The 26,067-nt window shown below is 39.8% G+C and overlaps 1 protein-coding gene across 1 annotated transcript; it reads left to right on the plus strand.

Moving 5' to 3' along the window:
- The first annotated feature begins 496 nt into the window (after window positions 1-496).
- Arpp19 (cAMP regulated phosphoprotein 19) lies at window positions 497-23,081 on the plus strand. Its single transcript, XM_005139296.4, is given in 4 exon segments — window positions 497-600; window positions 785-839; window positions 15,095-15,217; window positions 19,308-23,081. Coding segments are annotated over 4 exon segments (438 nt in total). The 5' UTR covers window positions 497-511; the 3' UTR covers window positions 19,479-23,081.
- The last annotated feature ends 2,986 nt before the right edge of the window (window positions 23,082-26,067 follow it).

The raw sequence follows: 26,067 nt of genomic DNA on the forward strand, positions 1-26,067 counted from the left end.
CCTACCTTCTAGGACTGCATTCATTACCTTTTAATTCCTACTAGCTGAACGGCAAGGCCACCTTATTCCACGAGGGGACATTTCATTGGAACCAGATGTGCCAATAAGATGCTTAGTAGAATGGCGAGTAGCTATGACTTGTCACTTAGGAAAGTCATTATGGTGCTCAGTGTCTTGAGCTGACTGCCGGGAAAGAACAAAGAATGAAAGCTGACTTCATTAATCATTTATCTACTACATAGGATACTAAGGTCCGAGAGGGTCTCAGAGTAAAATATTGGACTCTCCAGAGCAGTGACAGCTTTGAACACGTTGATCTAAGAAGAAAAGATTGTGCTGAGACAAGGTGGAGGAACTGAAGAAGTAATGGTGGATGGGGTTAAGCTGAAGCAGAGTCACTGCAGAGCACAGTGCAAGCAGATGGGTAAACATGAGGTCAGAGTAGCCTGGAAAGGCAGGGAAGAGACGGCGCCGCAGATAAACTACAATTCCCAGGAAGCACTGTGCGCCCATGGACGGAAGTGAGGTGAGGCGCGAGCCGCAACCTTTGAGGGAAAAAGGAAGTGCTTGAGCGTCGCAGGGCCGGAGGCGCGGGGATAGGTAGGTAAGGGCGCGGCGCGGGAGTCTGGCGGGCCTGGGCTGCGGGAGCTACGGCGGGCGGGAGCCCGGGGCTCGTGTCGTCATAAGGCGGCAGCCGCCAGCCCGGCGGGCAGCGGGTCAGGCAGAAGGCGGCGGGCGGCCTTGCCACCCGGTAATCAGTCTTCTCCCGGCGTCTCTTCTGCAGAAGGAGCACCATGTCCGCGGAAGTCCCCGAGGCAGCGTCGGCGGAGGAGCAAAAGGTGAGCGTGCGGGAGGGCCCGGCGGGCCTGCGGGAGCCAGATAGCGGCGGGAGCCGTGGCTGGCGGCCCTGCGGGAGCGCGGCCTGAGGGAGGCCGGCCTGAAGGAGTCCTCCGCTGGCGGCTGCCTGGCGACACCACACGAGGCGGTCGGCTCCTCCCGCAGCCAGGGCCCCCGGCGGCTTGGACACCTAACGTTTTCTCCCTGGTGCCTCGGCGTATCACCCAAGTGTGAGAGAGAGCCAGGACTCGAGCCCCTGCTAGGCACCCAAGTTTTATAGTGAGCTTTTATTTGCTTAGGACTCAGTATTCCCCCCCGGAAGCGCTCCGACCACTTGTAAGCTTGCAGGTAACTCCTACAGCGGTGTCCCCATTCAGGGCGAGCGATGCAGATCTAGATTAGGATTGTGAGCCGAGTGACCCCATGATCGAACCGTTCCTAAACCCTTTGGGCTTCGGTATTCTCGTCGGTAAAGTCCCGGTAATTGTGCCCATTTCCCACGACGGCTGGGAGGCCACAACGAGATAACGTAAACCCAGCACAATTTGTGCTTTAAAAAAAAATCTAACTAGTGGGGTTTGCATGTGGTACTTGGATAAAATTCGAGAATTGGAGCGTTACGAATTTTCACTAGTTTAATCAGGTAATTCTCGAAACATGGAGATATTTCGTCAGCTCATTTGTATTTCTCTGATGAAGGAAAATGAGCTAGCAATCCGTCTAGGAATATGAGGCCTATGTTTATCTAGGCTGTTGCCTGGCCCATTCCGACGTGATTAATTATGCTGATGCCTTGCCTTCCTGGGTACATGGAATCAGTTAGCTAAGAAAGGAGAAGAGTCCTTGGTCTCGTTTCTTATGTTGTTTATGGAGAGTCCCCAACAAATTTTCTTAAAAATTAAACTGATCTTTTAATCCCAGCACTCAGGCAAAAAAGGAGGCAGATGTCTGTGAGTTCTGGGCCAGCTGGAGCCACACAATGAGACCCTGTCTCAAATTAATTGATAATTAGTAACAAACTGCTTTACTGTAAATGAGATTTGGTCTAATGTTTAAACTTTCTAAGGACATACTTAATGTTGCCCTGTAGATTACTGCTCTGTGCACATTCCATATGTTCTTAGTCATATTAACTTTTCCTCTGTTATTTCTTCCATTGTAATAGTTCGGTTCTGACAGTACTTATAAGTTAACTATTGAAAAGAAGGAAAAAAAGATAATAAAAACACCGCATTAGGCCCTATGATACTTTGCAGGAAGAAAGATTTCTTCTTTCCCTTCTTTTTCTGCAGTAGGGCCTCTGGGGCAGCCTAGGCAAGGGTTTTACCATTGAGCTCTATTTCTATTCCTGGGGTGTCCTGTTTTCTTGAGGACAGCAGGTGAGAGAAAGAGAATGTGTGTGTTGACTGACTATCCACCCAACCCCTATTTTGTCTTTTTGGGACAAGGGCTGGTGTCTTCAGACTAGCTAGAGAGGATGGCCCTGAACCTGTTCCCATCCTGGCCCTGGCCTTCTTGTTTTCGGTTTTGATGTTGATTTCACTAAGTTGCTCAGGCAAGCTTTGAATTTGGTGATCCTTTAGGGTCAGACACCAAGTGGCTCAGGTTATAAACCTCTGCCATGCAGCCCAGCTGAGCAATGAATTTTTGAAGCCCCCCCCCAAAAGAAAAGCATGCAGTTTAAGGATTACAGTTTTAGCAGTAATCTCAAATATTACCTGTTCATATTGTAAACTTTGACATGTTCATAATTGCTTAGGATTTAGGAACTCAAAGCCCATGTCTGTCTTGTCTTAAATGCACTGAAATGCATCTCGGTTTTAACTTGCTAGATAATGGTGTGGTAGGTAATTTTTTTTTCTTTTAAATCTATTGAATGTTGGGGGTGGGTATTTGTGTAGAGGTCAGAGAACAGCCTTCAGGAGTCAGTTTTCTCATTCTTCCATGAGAGTTCCAGGATTGAACTTGGGTTGTCAGGATTAGAGGCCCTACTGGCGGAGCTATATTACTGGCCCTTGGTTAATTATTTTTCAGGCAGGGGCTCACTCTGTAGCCCTGGCTACCTATGGCTTGAAGTGTTTTTCTCACCTTAAGCCTCCCAAATTCGAGGATTACAGTCCAACTGCCATTCCACCCCGCTAAAATAATTTGGGGTGACAAGATTTGTTCATTTGCTGCCAGAGTTTGAAGTATTGGTTTCTAGAGTATAAAATACTTTTGATTAAAATGGCCTAATACACTGTCTAATATGAAGAATGTTAATGTTTTCTTTTTATGATTTTTTTCTCCTTAAGCATTTTTTAGGCATTTTTTCTTTCTAGCTCATGTCATTAACACAAATTGGAAGGTACTGGGAATGTTATGTCCCTTTTTGAATTGAAGTTTGGCTGTAGATTTTAAGCGCCTGAGGCATGAACACTATCCTTGACAGGAGGAAAATGTGCAAAGTCACTTCTGTGTTGTGAGCCAAATCACCTGTTTCTTCTATTTTGAAAAACAGTTACATGACCTAAAAAGTTGATTATTGTCCCTGTTCCCGATTAACCTTTCAAATAAAACCAAAGTTTTCAGTTAAAAATACTTTTAAGGTTTTATAGTAGGTTAGCTTGTTGTCTTTAAAAGTTTAAGATAGCTGGACCCTGCAAGAAATAGGACAAGGTTGCTATTTCTACCCCTCATAAATTAGGAGAAGAAATACACAGATCAATGGAAATTTAGAAAGCAGAATTTTAAAAAGAAAAGAAAATCAGATAGGCACCTATTTTTAGTTAGGATATTAACTAATTATGTATGAGCATAAAAATACAGATATTTGCCTATTTGTGTCAACCTTAAACAAACATAGCCTATCCATAAACTATTCATTGTAGCTGGTATTGTGCTGAAACTAAATATATTGAGAAATGGTAACAGCTGTTAAAAGTCAACTATCCCATAGGCCATGTGATGACTAAGTTCTCCTTTTAACATAAGCTGTGGGGTCATTTATCTAGTAGAACTGAAGATGATAGCTTAATATTTTAAAATTAGTTCAAGCTAGGCATGGTGATTTGAACCTAATAATCCCAGCAGTCAGGAAGCAGAAGCTGTCCAGTATGACAGTAAGCTCATGGTGATACAGCATGAAAACCTTAACTTTAACAATATGAACAAAACCAAATACATAGTGTGTATGTTTTTTTTTTAAGATGTCAATAGCAAGTTTTCTTGGAGATTATTTTAATCAAACTAAATGTCTTAGAACGATTAGCTAAAGTAGAGCTCTTAACTGAAATAATTTTGTTAAAAGAACACCTGGCAGCTGGGCGGTGATGGGGAACACCTTTAATCCCAGCACTCGGGAGTCAGAGGCAGGCAGATAGATATCTATGAGTTCGAGACCAGCCTGGTCTATAAGAACTAGTTCCAGGATAGCCTCCGAAGCCACAGAGAAGCCCTGTCTCGAAAAACCAAAAGAAAAAAAAAAAGACACAAAGACTTAAAAATAATAATGATAATTATTATTTTTTTAAAGATATGGACCAGGTGTGATGGCACATACCTCAAACCCAGCACTCTGGAGGCAGAGGTAGACAGGTAGATCTCTGTGAGTTTAATGCCAGCCTGATTTATAGTGAGTTCCAGAACAGCCAGAGCTATGTAGAGAGACCATATTTCAAAAACAAACAAAAAACCCCAAAAATACAAAATAAAAAAAAGACAGGCCCTCCAGTTGCAATCCATTGCAAGTTCTCTCAAAGGCTAGAGGAAGGCTAGAGGTGTATGGTTCGGAGGTGACCTTGGACAGTCCTGGCTGGGAGTAAGTTTATCTGTGCTGATTATCTGTCACAGGATGAAGTCCAAGCTCACTAGCCTGCTGTTTAATCTCCTTTCATCACATTCTCTTACTTCATCTCTAGTAAGCCCTCTTCTTGCCCATACTGTTCTGTTCCATTGTCTTACTGATGCTTCCATCATCCTCAGACAAAACCTGCTTGCCCAAGTGTTTGTCTAAATCCTGCATGCTTTTTTCCTTAATCAGAATTATGCTTGGTTACATGTGACAGGAAAATGAAACTAGTAGTAGTTTAAACAAGGTAGAAGTTAGAAATTTTTTTCTCTTGGCAAAGAAGCACAAAAAGCTAGATGGGTGGGAGGCTTCTTAAATCTTACATATAACACTTACCTCTTTTTGGTTGTTTTAATGTGTATGGGTGTTTTGTCTGCATGTATGTATATGTATATGTGTGCTGTTTGATGCCCTGGAAGATCAGAAGAGTGCATCAGATATCAGATTCCCCTGGGCCTGGAGTTATAGACTATTGTGAGCCACCATGTAAGTGCTGGGCGCTTGAATCCAGGTCCTCTGGAAGAGCATCCATTGCTTTTAACTACAAAGGCCTCTCCAGTTCATTTTCCTGAACATCCCTAATCATGCATGACATCATTGTTTCCTTATATCAGTTTTGAACAGATGTAAATTGCCTCCCTCCCCCCAGGTTTTAAAAACTTCTAGCTAATATTTATTTTCTGGAGCTATTTTGTTATTCCTTCTATCACTGGTAGACTTAATAATGTTCATTTTTTCTGTTCAGACAGATTTCTCTCTCTTTTGTTTGTCCAACAGGGTATCTTATCCCAAGCTGGCCTGGAACTCAATGTGTAGCCAAGATGAGTTTGAACTTCTTGAGTACTGGGGTTTCTGTCATGTCCGGTCTTACAGTGCTAGGGATAAAGCCCAGAGCCTTGTACATGTTAGGTAGGTGATCTACCACCGAATTACATTACATCTCCAGCCCTACCAGCTTATTAGATTTGCTTCTGTTGTTTGTGTAAGACTTGTGCTTTATAACTTACTCTCCTGAGTCTGTTAATTCTCTTGCATCAGATATTCTGGAACTAATATTAAATCTACCTATGCAGAAATTGTTTTGGTTTTGTGGATGCAATTTAAGGACATTGTGTTCATTCTGGAGACTTCACTTCCTGTCATTGCCTGCCACACACACTGGCAAATAGTAGGGATTTACAGGACAAAAGTGACTCTAACTTGTTAACAGTAGTTGAACCCCTTCCCAACAGTATCTTTTCTCTTTTTGGTTTTTTGAGACAGGGTTTCTCTGTGTAGCTTTGTAGAGTAGGCTGGCCTTGAACTCAAGAGATCTGCCTGCCTCTATCCCCACAAGTGCTGGTATTAAAGGTGTGCGCCACCACTGCCCAGCTCCCCAACAGTTTTTTTTTTTTTTTTTTTTTTTTTTTTTTTTTGGTTTTACGAGACAGGGTTTCTCTGTTTTGGAGGCTGTCGGTCCAGCCTGGCCTCGAATTCACAGAGATCCGCCTGCCTCTGCCTCCCGAGTGCTGGGATTAAAGGCGTGCGCCACCAACGCCCAGCTTCCCCAACAGTATTTTAAAAGGTCTGTTGTCCTTTGGTAATTCATCAGTGCATTAGTGAGCATATTGCTCAGCAGGCAGAGAACTTATTTGAGTGCTCAGGCTTTACTGCTGAGCTATGTAACTTAGCCACAGACTGAAAAATGATGAATAAAAATTATTACCAGCTTATTAGATAATTTAACTTTTTTCAGTATTAGTAGAGATGGAACCTAGGGAATATTCTGCATATGTGAAGCAAGCACTGTACCACTGAGCTGTTCTTCATAACTATTAACTTTTCAAAGGTCTTTTGCTGTTTGTTGTTGGTGCTGATCTGTTGAACTTGGAACCTCATGAATTTTAGATTGTGCTTTGCTACTGAACCCTAACCCTTGAATGTTTCTGTATATGTGTTCATAGCTTATACCTTAGTGACAAAAGAGTTCTAATGTGTTCTAATAGTAAAACTCGCAAATACATGTGTTAATCTTAGTTCATGTTTACATTTGATAAAGATTAAGTTCTCTTGTAAATGTAGACTATAGAAAGACAGTTTGATACCCTCCCCTCTGTTATTTGTTAAAACACCACTTAGTTATATACTTTATTTCATCATGTATTGTTAAAATATAGAAACCTGCGACACAAGAGTTTTTAAAAGATAAAATTTCAAAATCAGCTTTGAATTTTTAAAACTTATTTTCCTCCTGAGTTTGACATTCTTTTTAAACTTTTTACATTTTATTAGTAAGTATGAGTATGAGTGTGTGAGCGCCTATATACCACAGTGCATATGTACAGAACAGAGAAAAACTTGTGGGAGTCTGTTCTCTCCTCCTACCATCTAGGACCCACAGATCAAACTAGGATCATTTAGCTTGGTGACTAGTGGCCCTTTACTTTTGTGGGGGTTTTTTGAGTTTCGTTGGTTGGTTGGTTGTTTTGTTGTTCTGTTTTGTTTTGTTTGTTTTCCTAGACAGGGTTTCTCTGTGTATCCCTCCCTCCCTGTCTGTTCTGGAACTCTTGCTATAGACCAGGCTGACCTTGAACTCTAGAGAGCCACCTGCCTCTGCCTCCTGAGTGCTAGGATTAAATGCTTTGCCACCATACCCACCTAGCTTCCTTTACCATTGCTTTTTAAGACTTGGTTTTATATATTATATATTGGCCTTGAATCCCCGATCCTTTTGCCTCTACTTTGTATATGCTGGGGTTGCAGGTACATCCCCAGCTTTTAAGCTTTTATTTAACAGCTTAAAACAGGTTCTCGTTTTTGTTTCCCTGGCTGGCCTGGAATCACTGGAATCACTAGGATGCTCAATCTGTCCTCAAGCTTGTAATCTTCTTGCCTGGAATTTTGAGATTGCCTGGCTCTTATTAGTTTCTTTGCTTATTGCCCTTCCCCTAACCCCTGCTGTGGATTAAACTCAGGTCTTCCTACTTCCCAAGTAACTGATGTACCACTGAATTAAGTCTACACACATACACAATTGTAGAGAGAAGCCTTTTCCTTGTCTGCCGCTTTGGTTTATCCCCCGCCAGTCTCCTGGGCTCTGCTGCCTTGTAGTCCCCAAATAACACACAAGACACTGTATTAATTGTGAAGCTGTTGGCCTTGCTTGTTTCTTACTGGCTAGCTCTGACTTAAGTATTTACCCCATAATTGTTAATCTAAATATTTCTCTTACCGGAAAAGTTTCCGGGCTTCTTATCCCTATGGCAGTTACATCTTGACTCCCTGTGTTTCTCCTTCCCAGCATACTCCTCAACTCCCAGTCCCACCTATCTTGCTTCCCTATTGGCCAACAGTGCTTTATTGACATACACACAAGACTTCCCCATCACACAATATTTGTGTGGCTTCCTTTTTTTGGTATTGAGGCAAGGTGTCACTGCCCAGGCAGGCCCTGAACTGACCACAAACTTCCATAGACCCTTGAATGCTAGGAATGTTGGCATACATAGTCACACCTGATCACTGTTCTCTTTTCTTTTTTCTTTAAAATAGTTTAACATGGACCAGTGAGATGGCTTAAAGTGTTAAGTTTCTTGCCTTGAACCTGACAACTTTGATCTCCAAATCTCACATGGTGGAATAAGAGAACCGACTCCTTCAAGTTATCCTTTGACTTCCTAACTTCCGTTGTAGTGACATTCACATGCCCCCACACAACATACAGGCGCGTATACACACGTAAAAGAAATTAAATTACTGGGATCTTTTTTTAAAACCAAGTACTTGCAAGATAAAAAATGCAAATGCTATCTGCTTTGGGGAAGGGCACAATGAGCTCTCAGTAAGTTTTTCCAGACTGATCATGCACTCATACTCAAGTTATCTCTAGGTCTGTGACCAGGGGTAGATGCATCAAGGTAATGGTGTCTCTCTGGTAAATAAATGTGCTGGTTTCAAGTCTTTTTTAGTTGCTCACACTGATTAATATAGGAAAGACCAGAGTTTCTAGGATTTGCCTAAATTTAGACAGAAATTAGTCTTTGAAACAACAAAGTCTACAGTTACCAGAACAGCTTCTCTGTTCCTGACACTGCTCATATTTGAAATAGCAGAGGTCATCACCTAAGCCTTGCTGCCATGCCAGTTACCTCCAAGGGGGAGATTTCATTCCTCAGGTAAAACAGCCCTGTTCCTGGGCGGGCATCTAGTGGCAGTTAGATTTCCTTCAAGGACAAAACTACAGTGATTATCTTTGATCCCTATTGTGGTACTGGAACCTACTTGGAAGGATCAGACATCTATGTACAGGTTATACATCATACAGGCTTGTACCTTGTCATCCTTGGGGACCAGTAAGTATCACTTGCCATCCCATGCCCACCATGGCAGCTGCACAAAGAGCAGGGACTCTGGATCTCTGTTTGTTTGTTTGTTTGCCTGTTGAGTAGCCCCCTGACTGTCCTGGAACTAACTTTGTAGACCAGGGTGGACTCAAACTCAGAGATCCACCTGGCTGTCCTATGTATTTCTTTCTTTCTTTTTTTTGGACACAATTTTGTTTGTTTATGTTTCCCACAGAGTCTGGAGAAGGACACCAGATCTCCTAGAGCTGGAATTATAGACAGTTGTGAGCTGCCATGTGGGTGCTGGGAATTGAACCAAGGTCCTCTGGAAGAGCAGCCAGTGCTCTTAACTGCTGAGCCATCTCTCCAGCCTCTGACATATATTTGTAATAATACTTTTGTGTTAGTATCTGTTACTCAGTATTAATACAGGTACACTAGCTTTTATTTGAGTAGGGCTTGTCTGGTAAGTTATTTCCCCTGTGTTTATTTTCTTCCTATGTCACATATTTTTAAGTACTAGTTTTGGTTTGGTTTGGTTTGGGTTTTCAAGACAGGGTTTCTCTGTGTAGCTTTGGAGACTGTACTGTGGGCTTGGTGGCAGTCCTTTGGCTTTGTCTCTCGGATACTGGTATGGCAGGCATGACTGTCCCTCTTGACTTCAGCTCAGATTTAAATAGACAAGCCATGAGTCCTTTTATGTTTCTCTTTTTTGTTTGTTTTGTTTTTTGAGACAGGGTTTCTCTGTGGTTTTGGAGGCTGTCCTGGAACTAGCTCTTGTAGACCACGCTGGTCTCCAACTTACAGAGATCCGCCTACCTCTGCGTCCTGAGTGCTGGGATCAAAGGCGTGCACCACCACCGCCCAGCCCTTTTATGTTTAAGATCATTGACATTTTAGGGTTTGTTTTTTCTCTCTCTCTTTCTCTCTCTTGCATTTTTAAAATTATTTTTATTTCGTGTGCATTGGAGTTTTGCCTACATGTATACCTATGTAAAGGTGTCAAATCCCCTGGAACTGGGGCTACAGACAGTCTTGGGCTGCCATGTGAGTGCTGGGAATTGAACCTGGCTCCTCTGGAAGAGCAGCTGGTACTCTTAACCACTGAGCCTTCTCTCTTGCCCCTCCCTTTTTTTCTTTTTTTTTTTTTTTCTCTTTCACCTCACCCTTTGCTGATGCTTTTTTTTCCCTTTGATTGCATAATGTCTATTCTCTCCCTTTGTTATTATTATACTGTGTGTGTTTGTGTGTGTGTGTGGTGTTGTTGTATGTAGTCCCGTTACTATTTCATTAACTTTCCCTGTTGATTTTCTTTTCTTCACTACGAAGCTACCAATTTGAATTTTTATGCTTCATTTTTGTTTAGTTAGCTTCCTGTAAAACTTGGTTATGCAAGCCAGGTGGTGGTAACACACACTTTTACTCTAGCACTCAGGAGGCAGGGGCACTCTGTGAATTTAAGGACAGCCTGTTCTACAGCGATAAGTACCAGGACAGTCAAGGCTACACAGAGAAACCCTGTCCTGAAAAAAAAATCATTTGTATATAAATTTATTTTCTCATGGCTCTGACTCAACATCTGATAAAAGTAACATAACTGAAGGGTTTAGTTTTGCTCAGAGTTTGATGATACAGTCCATGATGGTTAGGAGTGCATGAAAACATGAGCCATTGCATCTATAGCCAGGAAGCAGAGACGAATGTTGGTGTTCATCTTTCTCCCCTTCACCCCCTTTAATAATTTGTGTGTGTGTGTATGCACATGTGCACTAGTGTGCCTATATGCACTCGTGTGTGTCTGTGTTGTGTGTAAGTGCAGATTTGAAAACCAGAAGAGGGCATCATATCCTTTGGAGCTGGAGTGACACATGTTTGCACAATACTTGCTTTATCACATAGGTGTTAGGATCCAAACTCCAGTCCTTGTGATTGTACAGCTTCCCTTAAATCCCTGTGCCATCTCTTTAGTCCACCTCCTTTTTTAAATTTAGTGTAGTGCCCCAGCCTATCAAATGATATTGACAACATCTAGGGTAGATCTTGCCACCTAAATAATCCATCTGTAAACTCCCTTACAGATATGCCTACAGATTCTGGTTCCTGTCATGTTTTGACAGACAGTATAAACCATCACGACTTCCAAATTATAAACACTTAAATTCTAAAAATACTATCCTGTTATGTGTTTTTCTTTTTTATCTCATTTTGTTTTTACAGCACTTGGAATTGAAGTTGGGGCCCTGCCCATTCTTGGCAAGTACTCTACACTGAGCCACACCCCAGCCTTTTATTGTTGTCTACCTCCTTCCCTCTCAGATGCTGGAAATTGTGAATCCAGGGCCTCTGAGCTCTATGACATGGGCTACATCCCTGGCCCTGTATTTCCCCCTTACATTCCCCTCCTGTAACAGACATCCAGGGCATAATATTTGATGCGTGTACATATAACATATTTTTTGTTTTATCTCAACCCCTCCCCCCTTTTCAGTTTGTTTTCTTTCTTAGCTAAAGTAGATGTTCGGGAATGTCTTGAATGTTCAAAAACCTGTAATCATAGCAAATACTGTGTCCACTTCCATTTTCATCGTAACTACAGGTATAAATTATTCCACTTGATTTTTATTAAGCTTCGGATGAGGAGGGCAAGAACAAAAGCTGCTTGGCATATTTCAGACAGAGAGGAAATGATTTAGGGTGCTAGATTACAAATTCTTGAAGGGGTTGGAAGAATAGAAGGGGAACAAAGGTTTCCAGAGGCAGGAAATGAAGAAATGTTTCTGACTGGTAGGAGTTAAGTCCTATTTTGAGCTGCCATCTTCTGCACTGCTGCCATGTAGCTGTTACAAGACCTGATTATTTGTGGATATCCCATTGGAGGAACTCACAGGGGCCTGCTACTCCGTAGTAGCATGATCAAGAGAAGAAGAGGTTCTTTGCTCCCACACTTTTTCATCCACCATGGCTACCATTGGCTGCCTAATTGGAATGTAGTTTTAGCTTTTTATTTGTTCTGTTTGGAGACGCATGTAGAGAAGAGCAAGAGTGGCTAAATGTCAACAGCCACAGCACCTTACCTACATGTTTATATCTCTATAAGCAAATCTATAGCTCACTAAAATGTTAGTGAATGCCCTAGAATGTAGTAAATGTGCAGCCAGTTGGAGTTATTTAATGTAAGGTCATCTGCAGTGGGTTAAGAATGTTTTATATGGTTTGTGAAAAGTATTGTAGAAGTCTTGATAGTGCTTAACTTCATTTTAAAGTGTATCTTAGGTCTGTCTTTTCATGTCTTTCCTTTTGTTGTTGAGTACAGAACAAATGTTTGAATTTGTCCTAGAAATTGTACTAGCGGTGCTTTTTAATATTGTGTTATGTATTGGCAAGGACATTCAAGAATTAGATTCTCCTTCTTCCTCTGTCCTTCACTCCATCTCTTACCTCTCCTCTCTCTGTCCTTTCCTTGTTTAGAGATGAGGTCTCATTGGTCTCAAACTTTTGAGCTCCTAGGTTCAAGTAGTTATTGAAAGAAGTGGGTTTGGGTTTTTTGCGGGGGGGGAGAGGGGGGGGGAAATGTCTCTCTGTGTAGACCAGCCAAGCCTCATTATTTTTTCTTATGTGAGCATGAGTGTGGGTGTATGTGTCAGAAGACAACTCTCAGGACTTGCTACTTTCCATCTACCATCAGATTCAGAGATTGAACTCAGATTGTCAGGTTTATGTGGTAAGCTCCTGTGCAATCGTAGCTACTTAGCTGCTGTGTAATCTTTTCTAGCCCAAGAAAATCTGATATTGACAGGAAGATTTGAAAGTGTTAGGCCTGAAGGCCAGCAGTTGACTCTGGCCCCTTTTCTTTCTTTTTTTTTTTTTTTTTTTTTTTTGGTTTTACGAGACAGGGTTTCTGACTCTGGCCCCTTTTCAATAAGCATTATTTAAAATGGACTAACTAGATAGGGAAACCCAAGAATAGGGTATTTCATCCAGTTTTGCTTTGAAATTGCAGCTCTGAGAATGCCAGTGGGTTGCAGTAGATTTGTGTAGTTGAAGGGTAAGCAGCTAGCCACTAGATGTCGCTAAGGCTCTAGAACACCTTTTTGCAGTAGACTGCACACTTTTTGTATTAGTGTCTCTGGCTTTACATAAGTGTGGTATTTTCCTATCTTTACCTGGTTAGGTTATAAACTTTTTAAGACAGATATCATGTATAAAATCAGGTTTGAAAAACTCCTTAAAGAACTGACCCAGCACTCAGGAAGCAGAGGCAGGTGTATTTCTTTGAATCCAAGGCTAGCTTGGTCTATGTAGTGAGTTCCAGAACAGCCAGAGCTACAGAATGAAACCCTGTCTCAAAGACAGACAACAAAATACTCCTTAAAGGATGATGATATTAACAGTTAGTTTTTATCTTGACTTGAATATACAACTAGGATTGAGTACTTGTTGTGGTAGTGGATTTATGAAGGCTTAACCTTAACTGTGACAGTAATAAACAGCATGTTGCTGTGCATACACACTGAAAACTGCCCAGGGTATCTTGAACTTTTGGACATACCATTCTTCAATGTAAGGACTGGAAAAATAATTATTTAGAGTCTTACCTATGCTAAATGCACAGGTAAATTTTGTTTGTAGCATATGTGTGAATGGCCACAGAGACTGGAATTCTAATTTGATGGGTGGTGGCACACACCTTTAATCCCAGCACTCAGGTAGGCAGAGGCAGGCATATCTATGAGTTCGAGGCCAACCTGGTCTACAGAGTGAGCTCCAGGACAGCAGGAGCTACATACAGTGAAACCCTGTATTGAAAAACAAAACAAAAAAATAAAGACATTGGACTTCAATAGAAGAGGGAAGTAGGATATCTGAAGCAGAAAAGGCAAGTTTATGTAAAGAGATTGGAAACAAAGGATATCAGCCTTTATCAAAATCCTCTAATACAAAATGTGGGGTATAAGGGAGTTGTTGAGGGTCAAGTTTTGGTAGTACATTAAGGGAATAGAATATAAATGTAATTTTGAGGAAAATCTACAAAAACCACATGCGATTGAAAAGTTCCTAGATATTTACTTGCTATATAAGAACAGTTGGTTTGACATTTATAGATTTAACATTTCCGCTATTTTACTTCATAAACAATCTTAGAGATTCAAAATGTGCCAAAGTGTGGTTTTCCCAGTTCAGAATGAGTCTGATAGCTAAAAATGCCCTTGACAGCTGCCCAGCTTTCCATCATAGGAGACCTGTGATTTTCTCGATGCATTGTTCCTGTCATGTGAGAAATCCTTGTAGGATAACATATTGAAGAATGTGGGCTAAATCAAGATAGGTGTTTGAGAAAATGATCTTGAGAGAGTGGCAGGACCAGGGTTATAGCTGAGTGCCCCCAAATTTAACCCTTAGCATGGAATGGGGACATTTAATAATGAGTCTTTTTAGACTTTGTTACCTAAAAATATGTGATCTCTTTGATATAAACAGAATTTATCCTTTTTGTTTGTGGGAGACAGGGACTCGCTCACTGTAGGCTGGCCCTGAACTTGCTATAGTCTTCCTGCCTCAAGACTCTTGGGTGTTATAATTATAGGCATGAGATCTCACACCTAGCCAGATATGAGGATTGATGAACATATTTCTCTCTTTTATAGATATGCTAGTATTTGGGCAACTGTTAAAGTCTAGTAAAGAGTCTAAGGAGTTTAAAATCATACATGATTTTGAATAAATAGGAAATCAAAAAGGTCTTTTAGATTTTGATAGTTTTAAGAAAATTCTCTAAATATAGACAAAGAGCTGAGGAGTTCCATAGAAGGTGACTAACTATAAATGTATTATACATGACTGGAAAGTAACTGCAAGCAAGACTTGAGAGCTGAGCTATCTCGGTATTTTTATCCAGTGTGTGGGGTGTTATACATGCATCACAGCTATATTAGAACTATCACATGGGACATTTGAGAAGAAAGACAGAGGCGTTTGAAAGGTTTCTGTGCTTGGTTTCTTAGTCAGAGGCTATATTACTTGGCATTCGACAGCGAAAGTCAGAATCCAGATATTAAAAGGTGAATTATTCTCAAAAACAAAAATAATTTACTTTAAATTATTTCAGGAAATGGAAGATAAAGTGACGAGTCCAGAGAAAGCTGAAGAAGCAAAGCTAAAAGCAAGGTATCCACACTTGGGACAAAAGCCTGGCGGTTCCGATTTTTTAAGGAAACGATTGCAGAAAGGGGTAAGTTGTTGAGTAACGTCTTTCCCCACTGGGGAAATGAACTCAGTGTGCTGACAGTCTATGAGGTGAATGTCTGCAGTTTTTGTGTTTGTGCTTACCAGGTGCATGTGTCTGTCAGTCAGTATTTTATATAGTTCATACCATAAATAATGTGTGAAAAGAATCAAGTATAATGTTTTAAATTATAAAGTATTTCAAGTATGTAGCATAGTACAGATGGTAATGTAAAAGAATTCCTGTAACCACCACCTTCATTTAATATTGATATTTTGTCTTTCTAAGAAAATAAATGTGGACATAATTCAAACCTACCCTCTTCAAAAAGAACTAGGGTTTATAAACTGGTGTTTATACCCCACCACCCTTATTAAAGCTTACCTATTGGAAAGCAAGCCCTACATAGCATCCAGAGGCTTAAGATCTTTTATATTTGGATGAAATGATCACTTGAAAAATCATCTAATTTGCTTTGTAGTTTGTTCCTTTAATCCAGTTTACACGTTATAATTTTAATAGTTCAAATTACTGAAAACATTTCATTATTTCTTAGCATTGGAATAGTAGTGCTACTTGTTTTTTTATTTTCTCTCAATTTCTTCTGCTTGAAAAAAATAGGAAAATTAGAGTTAAGGCACATTTGAATTCTTTACCATGTGAGGATCAGAATGATGAAGTGCATGTGGGAGTCCGATTTTATTGTATAAGATGCTAGATTTTTGTTTCTCTGTAAGTAAATACCCTAAGTGTATTGGTATCTACTACTTACATACAAAAAACAGATCTGTGGGTATGTACCATCATTACATATGGACTGTTTTCTCAACTCAGAACTCCAAAAGTGATTTTTAACAAATGATTTTAAAGGTATCAACAAATAATGTGTTTCTTTTTAACTTGTGAAATGAAAAGATTCACATAATAATATATGGAATATTGTATTAAATATAGAAAATGCAATTTTTCTGTGCCGTAAAACAGAATCTAGTAGGGAAATTATTCCAAAAAATCAGGGACCTTAACATTAGCATGACCCTAAATAGAAAAATTCAATACATGTAATATAACTGTTAAAACAGAAACTGTTTACATCCATGATAGAAATCAGTTAAATTTTGTCATACTAAATTCAACCAAGGTGGAAAATATTTAGAATAATTCCTATTGTGGAGCTTGGAATTAAATGTAACTAATGAATTACTTGTTTTGTATAAATATTAAAATCATTACTCTTAATTTTGAAATTGTTTTATGGAAAATTCATGGAAGTATTTACATTATTTGACTAATGTACGGATATAATTCAGTATGAGAATATCTTCAAATCTGAAGCTTTTTCCCCCCTCTTAAAGCTTTTACTATAATTAGAAGCAGCATCATTGTTCAACATTAGAGAAATAAGTTATAATCAGTCAGCAAAATAGAATATGTGGTCTTTAAAGTCATGATTGTAAGATTATGTGTTAGATAAATAGAAATATCAAAGTGAGAACTGCATTCTAGCCATACCGAATGTTCATGTACTGTCTACTTACAGAGTCATACTATTAGGTATGTTTTCACCTATGACATAGTCATGTATAACCCTGGCCATCCGATTCCTGCTTGCACTTAACTGGTTGTTAGTATTTAGGAGACGGTTTCTTCCAAGCAGAATTAATATATTCTGCAGTTGATATCATAGATGTAAATAGTTGGAAATGAAGGAAATGCTACTTGAATCAAATAATTCAAATATAGAATTTGAAACGTGAATGCTTGAATGATCCTTTATTCTCCCAAACTATCAGCAGAATAAATTTTTTTTGTTTTAGAATTTTTTTAAAGTCTGAGTCACAAGATTCTATCTAGGTTTCGATTTTCCTTTGCCATGATAGTTAACAAGCTAAGAGACTTAGTTTCTGCATTATTTGAGAGGGTTGAATTACATTTGATTACCATATTGGACCTTTTTCTGTATTGTACCCATTGGTGGTATTATGAAATTATGTATTTTCACTGGGCTTTAACAATAATACCATGTACATAGTGAGTTATAGTCCATCAGAGTAAGGATTTGAACAGTCTAGCCCATGATTTTCTGTATTTGTAAGGTTTGTAAAGTACAAAACTGTTCTAATAAACCAGTTCTAATAAACATGACTTTAAAATTTGTTGTGTTAAATGATCACATACATAGTGTCAGTGCTGTACAATTTCAGTGGGAATTCAAGCATGATAGAATGTATATAATGCTAGCACTTGGGAGGAGAAGGCAGGAGGATCAAGAATTCAAAATCATCCTGCTACATAGCAAGTTAGAATTTGAGGCCATGCTAGGCTACATGAGACACTGTCTTGAATGAATGAGTAAATAGGTAGGTAGGGTGCGTGTGTGTGTGTGTGTGTGCGTGTGTGTGTGTGCGAAAGATTGCTTTCCATATGGTGTGTATGCTTTATTTGGCTTTAAGGGGTTTGTTTTGTTTGAGATAGTCTGTTATAGCTCACACTGGCCTGGGGTTACTAAGCTGGCCTCAGACTTGCTCTGATACTCCTGCTGTACAAAGACTCCAAATTGAAGATTATAGGAAGTAATCTAGTATATATGGCTATATCTATATCTTTGTGTAAACCAATGAAGTTTAGAAATTTGTTAAAACAGCTAAAAACTGCTAGACTGTATCTGCTGGACCCTAACTTGAGAAAAAGCAGCCTCCTTCGCCTGCACCACCTGTCAAAGTCTGCTCTGCTGGGATTGCTCAGACTCTCTGGGCTTCACTGTATGTTTAAACTCTAGCCATAATAAAATATAACTATTGTTCTCTTCAGCAGAAGACCCCAATATGCAATTAAGTGAGATCCTTTTTATGATTAAAATTTTCTTAGTATAAAATAGTTTTGGTTAGAAACTGAGCTCGTTAAATTGAAGGAAATTATACAGTGCTTAGGCCTCCATGATGACAGAGTGTAAAGGCTCTTGCTGCCAAGACTAACAACCTTAGTTCAGTTCCCAGGACTCACGAGGTAGAATGAGAGAAACAACTGTGAAAATTGCCCTATGACCTCCCCATAGACTCTCTGATACACACACACCTACTAAACAAATGCACAAACAAAAAAATGTTAGTTTTTGGTGTTCAGTTTCTTACTTATAAGAGGTTTCTTACAAGTAGGAAATTTACCAGGCTGCTTTGTTATCCAAATGCCAGCCAGTAAAAGAAGCAATGCTCCATTTTCCTTTTTAAGACAGAGTCGCTGAAGCAAGCTTTTGAGTGTGTCTTCCTGCCTCTACTTCCTAAGTGCTGAGATCCCAGGTGTGCCACACATACTTAGCTAGAGGCAGCTTGATTTGAGGACAGTAGAATTCTACACTCATTTTAAAGCATCATGCAGAAATCATCATGCAGAAATGATACTGTACCAACCTCACAAGTGTCTTGCTCACATTTCATTGTTACTGTTCCATATAAAACTTGTGCAGTGCTACCCAAAAAGTAGTTTCTAATCATAGATCCATGGGCCATAGGCCAGATCTGGCTTATCAAAAAAATAGTGGAGGAGTGGGGGTTGCAGCCAGCTAATAAGACTGTTTCCTAGACCATTCAGCAGTCTTACACTAGCTGTGAGTCCCAGCTACTTCATTTTAGGGTCTCTAAAGTCTGAGAAATCTTTTTCTACTCATTGTTTTTTTTTTTTTGGTTTTTCGAGACAGGGTTTCTCTGTGGCTTTGGAGGCTGTCCTGGAACTCACTTTGTAGACCAGGCTGGCCTCGAACTCACAGCGTCTACTCATTGTTTATTCAGCCCATCATTTCATCATTGTATTATTACTTTTGCCAAACCCAGACTTTAAGTTGTTATGGTATTTGATTATTTTTTTTATCTCTTGCTCTTGATGTATTAGCTTATATATAGCAGACATTGAGTAGAAATCATCTAAATATGATGAATATAAACCAGGACTCAAGCAGATTCCTCTGTTTTTGCTTGTAGACTATCATCACAGTTTTATCATGTTGTTAGAGGGCCATGGTTTCTTCATTCTTCCAACCAATATTAGTCTATAGTATAAAGAACTTTTAAACTCTAATTGTTTGTTTTTTGTTTGTTTGCAGCAAAAGTATTTTGATTCTGGGGATTACAACATGGCAAAAGCAAAGATGAAGAACAAGCAGCTTCCTGCTGCAGCCCCGGATAAGACAGAGGTCACTGGTGACCACATTCCCACTCCACAGGACCTTCCTCAGCGGAAACCATCCCTGGTTGCTAGCAAGCTGGCTGGCTGATTAAAAGAGCTGAACTGCATGAGTCTTCTAATGTCCTTTATTTCTCCTTACTATGTTACTTACCCACTTTGTTTCCTTTCACTCACTATGTCATTTGAGACTGACAGCTTTGCAGGTAGTGGTAGTATGTGCTGCTGTTGTAAGGGAGCATACATGTGTAGAGGTTTCGGTAGTTTAACAGTGCACTGATGCAAAGGACATGTAACAGCAACTTAAGTAATTGACGTTACGATAATTGTACATTTTATCTAGCTGGTGTAGGGCTGGCTCCAACAAGTAGCAAGTTTCACAGCTTTAATGTTCTGGCTTTCCTTACTTCCTCATAATTACAGCTTTGTATGTTACTCTTATTTAATAGAACCTCCGTTGTATTGATTTCTTCTGTATTTTCCTTTTGAATTTTGTAAGACAGAAGTTTAAGACCACATGTTGGAAGACAAGTCACATAATTCAGACACAAGTAAATGGGCTGCAAAAGATTTTGAATAACTGCTTGGACTTGACGGCCTTAAACCTGCTGTTCCAGCTTTAACAAGAGCATCTTACCTGGGCGATATTTGCCCGTTCTGGTGTGACTTGTGTGACTCCAATGCTTATCAGCTGTCGTTGAAGCTAGTGCTCTTCCTGGGTTCTGCAGTGTTGGGACAGCTTTCTTTGTTGAAGATGTGAATGGGTGTGCATGTGCACTGACTATTGCATTCACTTTTGTGCCATTTTTGTAAATACAATAGTTTTGCACAACCTTTTACAAATGTCTGTATTAATTTCACCATATTAGAAAGTAGATAATGTGCCAACCAGAAGCACAAGACTTCCTACACAAATCTGCCCACCATTACTGCTTTTATATAAGGATAGTTTACAATCTTGAGCTTATTAGAATACCAAATTGAAATCTACTCAGCCTGATACAGAATTAAGCGTTTTCATTTGTTACTAATATTCATGACTTTCAGTGGCCTTGTACAAACATGATATGTTGCTTAGGCATATCTTTTGTTCTATGCAGAACATTTCATTTTGACTCTTACAAAAAAACTACAATTCATATAATTTATACAAACTTTCTTATTGTAGAAACTTTTTACTTCCATACTCAGCTTTGGGGATACTAAAGTTAAAGGCTTGCATTCTCTGCCTTCTGTATTCTTAACTCCCATCTTCTCTTTACTTTGCTTCTGGGACTTGTGTTGGGCTGTTCCATTTATATGAGAACATATATGTCTATCCTTACTTTTTAAACTTGCTTAAATAAAGGGATTTTTGTGAGGGTTTTTTGTTATGCTGAGGATCAAACCACTGTCTTTGCACGTGCTTAGCAAGCACTGTACCATGGAACTGCACTCTTATCCCTAAGGGAGCTTTATAATGAAGCAAGTAGTTGAAAAGATTGGTCTAGGAAACTATGTCAGGATAAACTGAATTCTGGTAAATAATTTTAAATAATTAGGATGAACTAGGAGAATTGGGCTTATAAAAATTACAGGGATTTATGTGATAGGTAAAACATTAAAATATTTAGGTATCTCCTATACTTGTCACTTTAATATCAATTTACTTTTTCTTGTGGTTTATGTGTTAGTGAAAACATTAGCACACTTTATTGGGACACATTTACTGTTCTCTTAGAGCTCTTTCCCCCAGGATGTCAGGCCTGGGAGAAGGATATTGAGCCACAGCAGCCTGAGCTGATACAGATTTTTCTCTTCATTTTGGTCTGGGAGGACACCTACCCCACTTGTAATACAAGCATCGTTTTGTATGGTGGCTACGCTGATGCGCTTGCTTTCCTATGGTTCCACACTAGTGATTAGTCCCGCTCCTTCAACCTGAAAGGCAGAAAAGCAACACAGTCTACACTCCGCATTGGTAATATTACAGCTCAGTTCTATGTAAATGTATTTGTAATGAGCAAATGGATTATTCTGTAATATGTGCAGTCACCATAGGATTCATAGCTAGTCTTTTTTTTTTTTTTCTCCCTTCCATGGATATTTACAACCCCATCACATTAAGTTCAAACATTTGGTGAATCTGAAATCAGAGTAACCATGCTATTCCTGACCACCAGGCTCAGTTTGTGACAAAGTGAGTAACACCTGCTTGAGTTTTGATTTGTAAAATAGGACACTGATATTTAACCTACCTCAAGACGAGGATCTGTGAAATACTAAGTGCCCCAAATAAAATGTCACTATCAAAAGTAAGTTTCCTCACTAAACCAACCTGCCTTCTATAAAGTAGTAGTGCTTAAATAAAATCTCAGGATTTTCCACAAGGAAAGACCTGTTAAGGAGTTATACGGACAGCTGCATAGCTTCCCTATTAAGGATTTGTACGGATAGCTACATAGCTTCCATTTTTGGTGCTTGAGAGAAGTTTTACATTTTCCTGTGTTTTGTTGTGCTTCAAAGCTCAGTTTATTGTAGACATTTTTGCGGGCTCTTTGGTCATTATTTAGTGAAGATTTTAATTAAATGAGGTTAATCGTCCATTTCTATGTCAAAGTTGTGTCTAAGGAATGGCTAGTTTTAATGTTAGAGTAAACTGAAGTTGATAAAAATACTAAAGGCAAACTGGCTAAAGTCTAAGTCTGTTTTGTTCAGTAGCTCTTATGAGAAATATCTTGAAGGCTGCATCTGACTAACAGTGCAGCTCATTTATAGTTGGAATAGCATTTGGATTGATTGGAGGGGACATGTTTGTGGTCTACAAGTTGTTAGATAATCTTGTATTGCTGATCTGAAAACATGTCCAAACTATTCAAGGCAGTCATGACAAGGCCTCCACTTGTTATTACTTCCACAGATAGAATTACTCTTTTTACGTGATGTAACCAAAGTATACCTCTGAGTATTGGTAGTCGTTATTAAGTCAGACTTGTGTTCTTAATCTGAATATCACAAAGTCTTGTTAAAACTGAACTATCAACCCAAACTCTGCTCTAAACTTAGTATTGAATGGTCAGAAGCAGGTAGCTTGTGGGAAGAGTAATTCTGAGGGGTTACCAAAGCCTTGTCTGTGATGGCCTCATCACATCCCCCCAATGTTCAAGCTCACTACTTCATTGTAACCCATTTCTATCACCACGTTTGTCATTGAAGCCCACTGTAAGCACTTACATTTCCTAAAGCACCATCTTGATCTACTTGGCATGTGCTGCCAGTCTTACCCAGGTCTCTTTCTCCAACTTCTTACTACAACTTTTAGAAATTGTGATCAAAGGAACTTGTAGTGTCTCATCTAGAGATGGTAATTGGATACTCTTAACTAGTTGCAACTTTTGAAGTAGGTAGACCTATGGGTTTCAATTCTATAAATTACTTGTGGTGGCACCCATTCATGTATGTTTGTATGGTATTTATCTAAATAGCAGTAGAAATGATCTAACTCTAGTACCATGCCCTCAAATCTGTCACTGCATCTCCACCATTTGATATGCAATAGGACACTGCCTGTATGCAAAGGGCCAACATAAATGCCTTTTCTTGTTGTCTGTAGAGTTGGCAGTTAATGCTGAAGTTTGTCAAATAGCCCTTCCAAACTTATACTTGTAAAATACACCCAAAATAAATGGATCTACCTAATTTTTATTGATTTTAATTTGCAGTTTTGTCTTATTTGTTAATGTTTTTCAGTATGTTTTCTGAAGCTAAGCCACTATGAAGAAATTACTTGTCTTAGATTTTGTTTTAATTTAAATGTGTTAGTGAAACCCTGCTGTTTTCATCTTGTGTATAAAATGTTCTAGTATGGTAGTATTAGAAAAATGGATGAGATGGGTAGAAATAAAGTTTCACGAAGTCTACAGGGCTGAGGATATGGCTTAGTTGATAGAGTGCTTGCCTAACATGCATAAAACCTTGGGTTCAGTTCCTAGCACTTTAAGCTGGGTCTGGGTGCACATGCATGCAATCTCATTTGGAGGCCGGAAGGAGGATCAGAGGAGCTCGAGGTCATCCTTGGTCACGGCTTCTCAGAAAAGTTCTAAGAAGTGTAGGAATGAGTTCTTCAATGTAGAATGAGTGGTAAAGCAGAGCCAAGTTTTCAGGTGGCATTAGAAACCAGTTGCTGTGAAGGTCGAGTGGGAGTTAGAAAAAAGTAAATTTTGGGTGAAGGAAACTTCATTCTCTCAAAGACAAAGAGGTGGAGAAGGAAAGCTAGCTTATGTAAGGAAGGTTGGTTGAAAAGGGCATGTAAGTAGCTTGTTTTTGTTAAATTTGGCCCTCTCTACACTCAATAAATATCTCCATGATTTCACCAACTCAGGCATTCAAGAGCTCTGAATATAGCCCCCCCCTTTAGGTGACCAACACCACAAACATTTATTGTACCATACCCAAAGCCAGTAATCCTTTTTATGTTTTGAGGCAGGGTTTCTAGGCCAGATTAGCTTCAGACTTATTCTGTAGATTAGCTTCATTCAGACTCGGCAGCCCTCCTGCTTAGCCTCTGAGTGTTGGGATTATAAGTATGAGCCAGCATGCCTGGCATCACTACTGTAGCTCCCAACTATTCCCGCTCTCTGCCATCCTGCCCTCACCTTCCATTCATTACTATGGAAGCCGCAGTGGCTTTCTTAGAGATCTTGTTTCGTTGCCCAGGCTTTTCTTCAGTCTTGGGCTCAAGTAATACACTTTTGAGCATCCTGAGAAGTTGAATGCCTCCATACCCAGCAATACAAACGATTTGAAAAATGTGAGTCTCATAAAACCTCTAGAGTGTGGGTGTGAAATGTTAGAGAACGCAGTGTTCAGAGGAGGGCCCTTTGATCATGAGCTCTTGTCTACTAGATGAATCCAGTAGACTTGTGAAGAGGTTGATGCAGTGCATCCGTTTGGAGGCAGTGGGTTGCTGAGGACATGCTTTGGGAGACTCTAGTTCTGGGTCTCTCCCGTCTGCCATGAGGTGGGCCACTGCTACATGAACATGCTTTTCACCATTTGCTTCACCATACACAGACCGAAAAGAGAGGGTGGGGACCTACTGATGCAGTAGTGGTATGAATACCTTGTTGGTAACCACTATCTCTCTATTGGACTTGAGACATACTCAAGAAGGATACCGTGCCTGGTACTGAATGGTAGACCCCTTGCTTAGCAAGCACACAGCCCTGGGTTTAATTTTCATTACTGCCCCAAACAAAACCCCTACAGTGGAGTTAATTGATCCAGCATGAAGCCATGAAGCAAAGCAAATCTAACTCTTGTTTCCTCGTGTATTTTGTCACAGCAAAACAAACAAACAAAAAACAAAACTAATTGCTTTAGTTTTGTTTTCTATTGCTGTATTGATAAAATACCTTGACTAAAGCAATTAGAGAAGAAAGCATTTATACTAGCTCTCAGTTGCAGGATCCACATCATTGTGAGTCAGCTGGTCACTTTGCATTCAATTAAAAAGCAGAGAGGAAGCCTGGTGGTGGTGCTGCACACCTTTAATCCCAGCACTTGGGAGGCAGAGGCAGGAAGATCTTTGGAGTTGGAGGCCAGACTGGTCTACAAAGTGAATTCCAGTACCAAAAAAAAAAAAAACAAACAAAAACAAACAAAAAAACCAAAGAGGAACAAATTAATCTCTGCATTCTAGTGCTCAAATTACTTTCTCCACTTAGTTCAGCATTAGCACCCTGCCTAGGCAATGGTGCTGCTCACAGTGGATGGATCCACTTCAATTAATATATTCAAGACAATCCCTACAGATATGTTCACAAGCCAATCCATTCTAGACAATTCTTCATTAAAACTCCCTAGGCGATGCTAAATTGTGTCACTGGCAAAACTAACCACACTAATATGCTTTTTCTGACTCCCTTCATGGAAACACTGGTTCAGAACTTAACTGCTTTTCTTCATTCTTAGTGAAAAGTTTCTAGACCCAGGTAAGCCTCTCCACTGATGCATTAAACCAAATCAGATCAAATCAAACCGAATTAGAAAAAGCCCATGTTTAATGGGTACAGTGCTTCCAGGTGGAGAGGAGACTGGGAATGGGAGACAGGGAAAACCAGGAATCTCGTTTCTGGGGGACAGTTTAAATACCCTATGGGAGTCATCTTGAGCATCTCTGGGTGAGCAGGGCCATCATTTATTTGGTGGGCTTTCTGAGATGCAGCAGGGTTTGAAGGGAGATGGGGGAGGGGACTTGAGTGGAACCTCCACCATAACACTTAGTTCAACTTCCTACTTCCTCAAAAGGAAATTTATCTCATTACTGTGACCTTAGCACATAAAACTGGTTTATACATAATCAAATACATGAATGGGGGTTGGATGAACTGTTACTCCTTTAATCCCAACACTTGGAAAGCAGAGACAGGTAGATTTCTGAGTTCAAGGCCAGTCTGGTCTACATAGTGAGTCTCAGACCAGTGACGGGGTGCGTAGTGAGACCCTGTTTCAGAAAAAGGCAACCTTCCAGATATTTGAAGAAAACTGAGATGGGGTGTCAAGATGCAAGTGCAACAAGATACTTGATTCTGGATCTAGACCCTTAGACTCAGTTTTCTTCATGTGAGGGTGTGCCAAATAATTCTGTTCTCATAAACCCCAGGCTTCATCGAAATAGGTCTACACATGACTGGGGCACA

The sequence above is a fragment of the Mesocricetus auratus genome, unplaced genomic scaffold (assembly GCF_017639785.1).
Source record: "Mesocricetus auratus isolate SY011 unplaced genomic scaffold, BCM_Maur_2.0 Super-Scaffold_100691, whole genome shotgun sequence".
Taxonomy (NCBI): domain Eukaryota; kingdom Metazoa; phylum Chordata; class Mammalia; order Rodentia; family Cricetidae; genus Mesocricetus; species Mesocricetus auratus.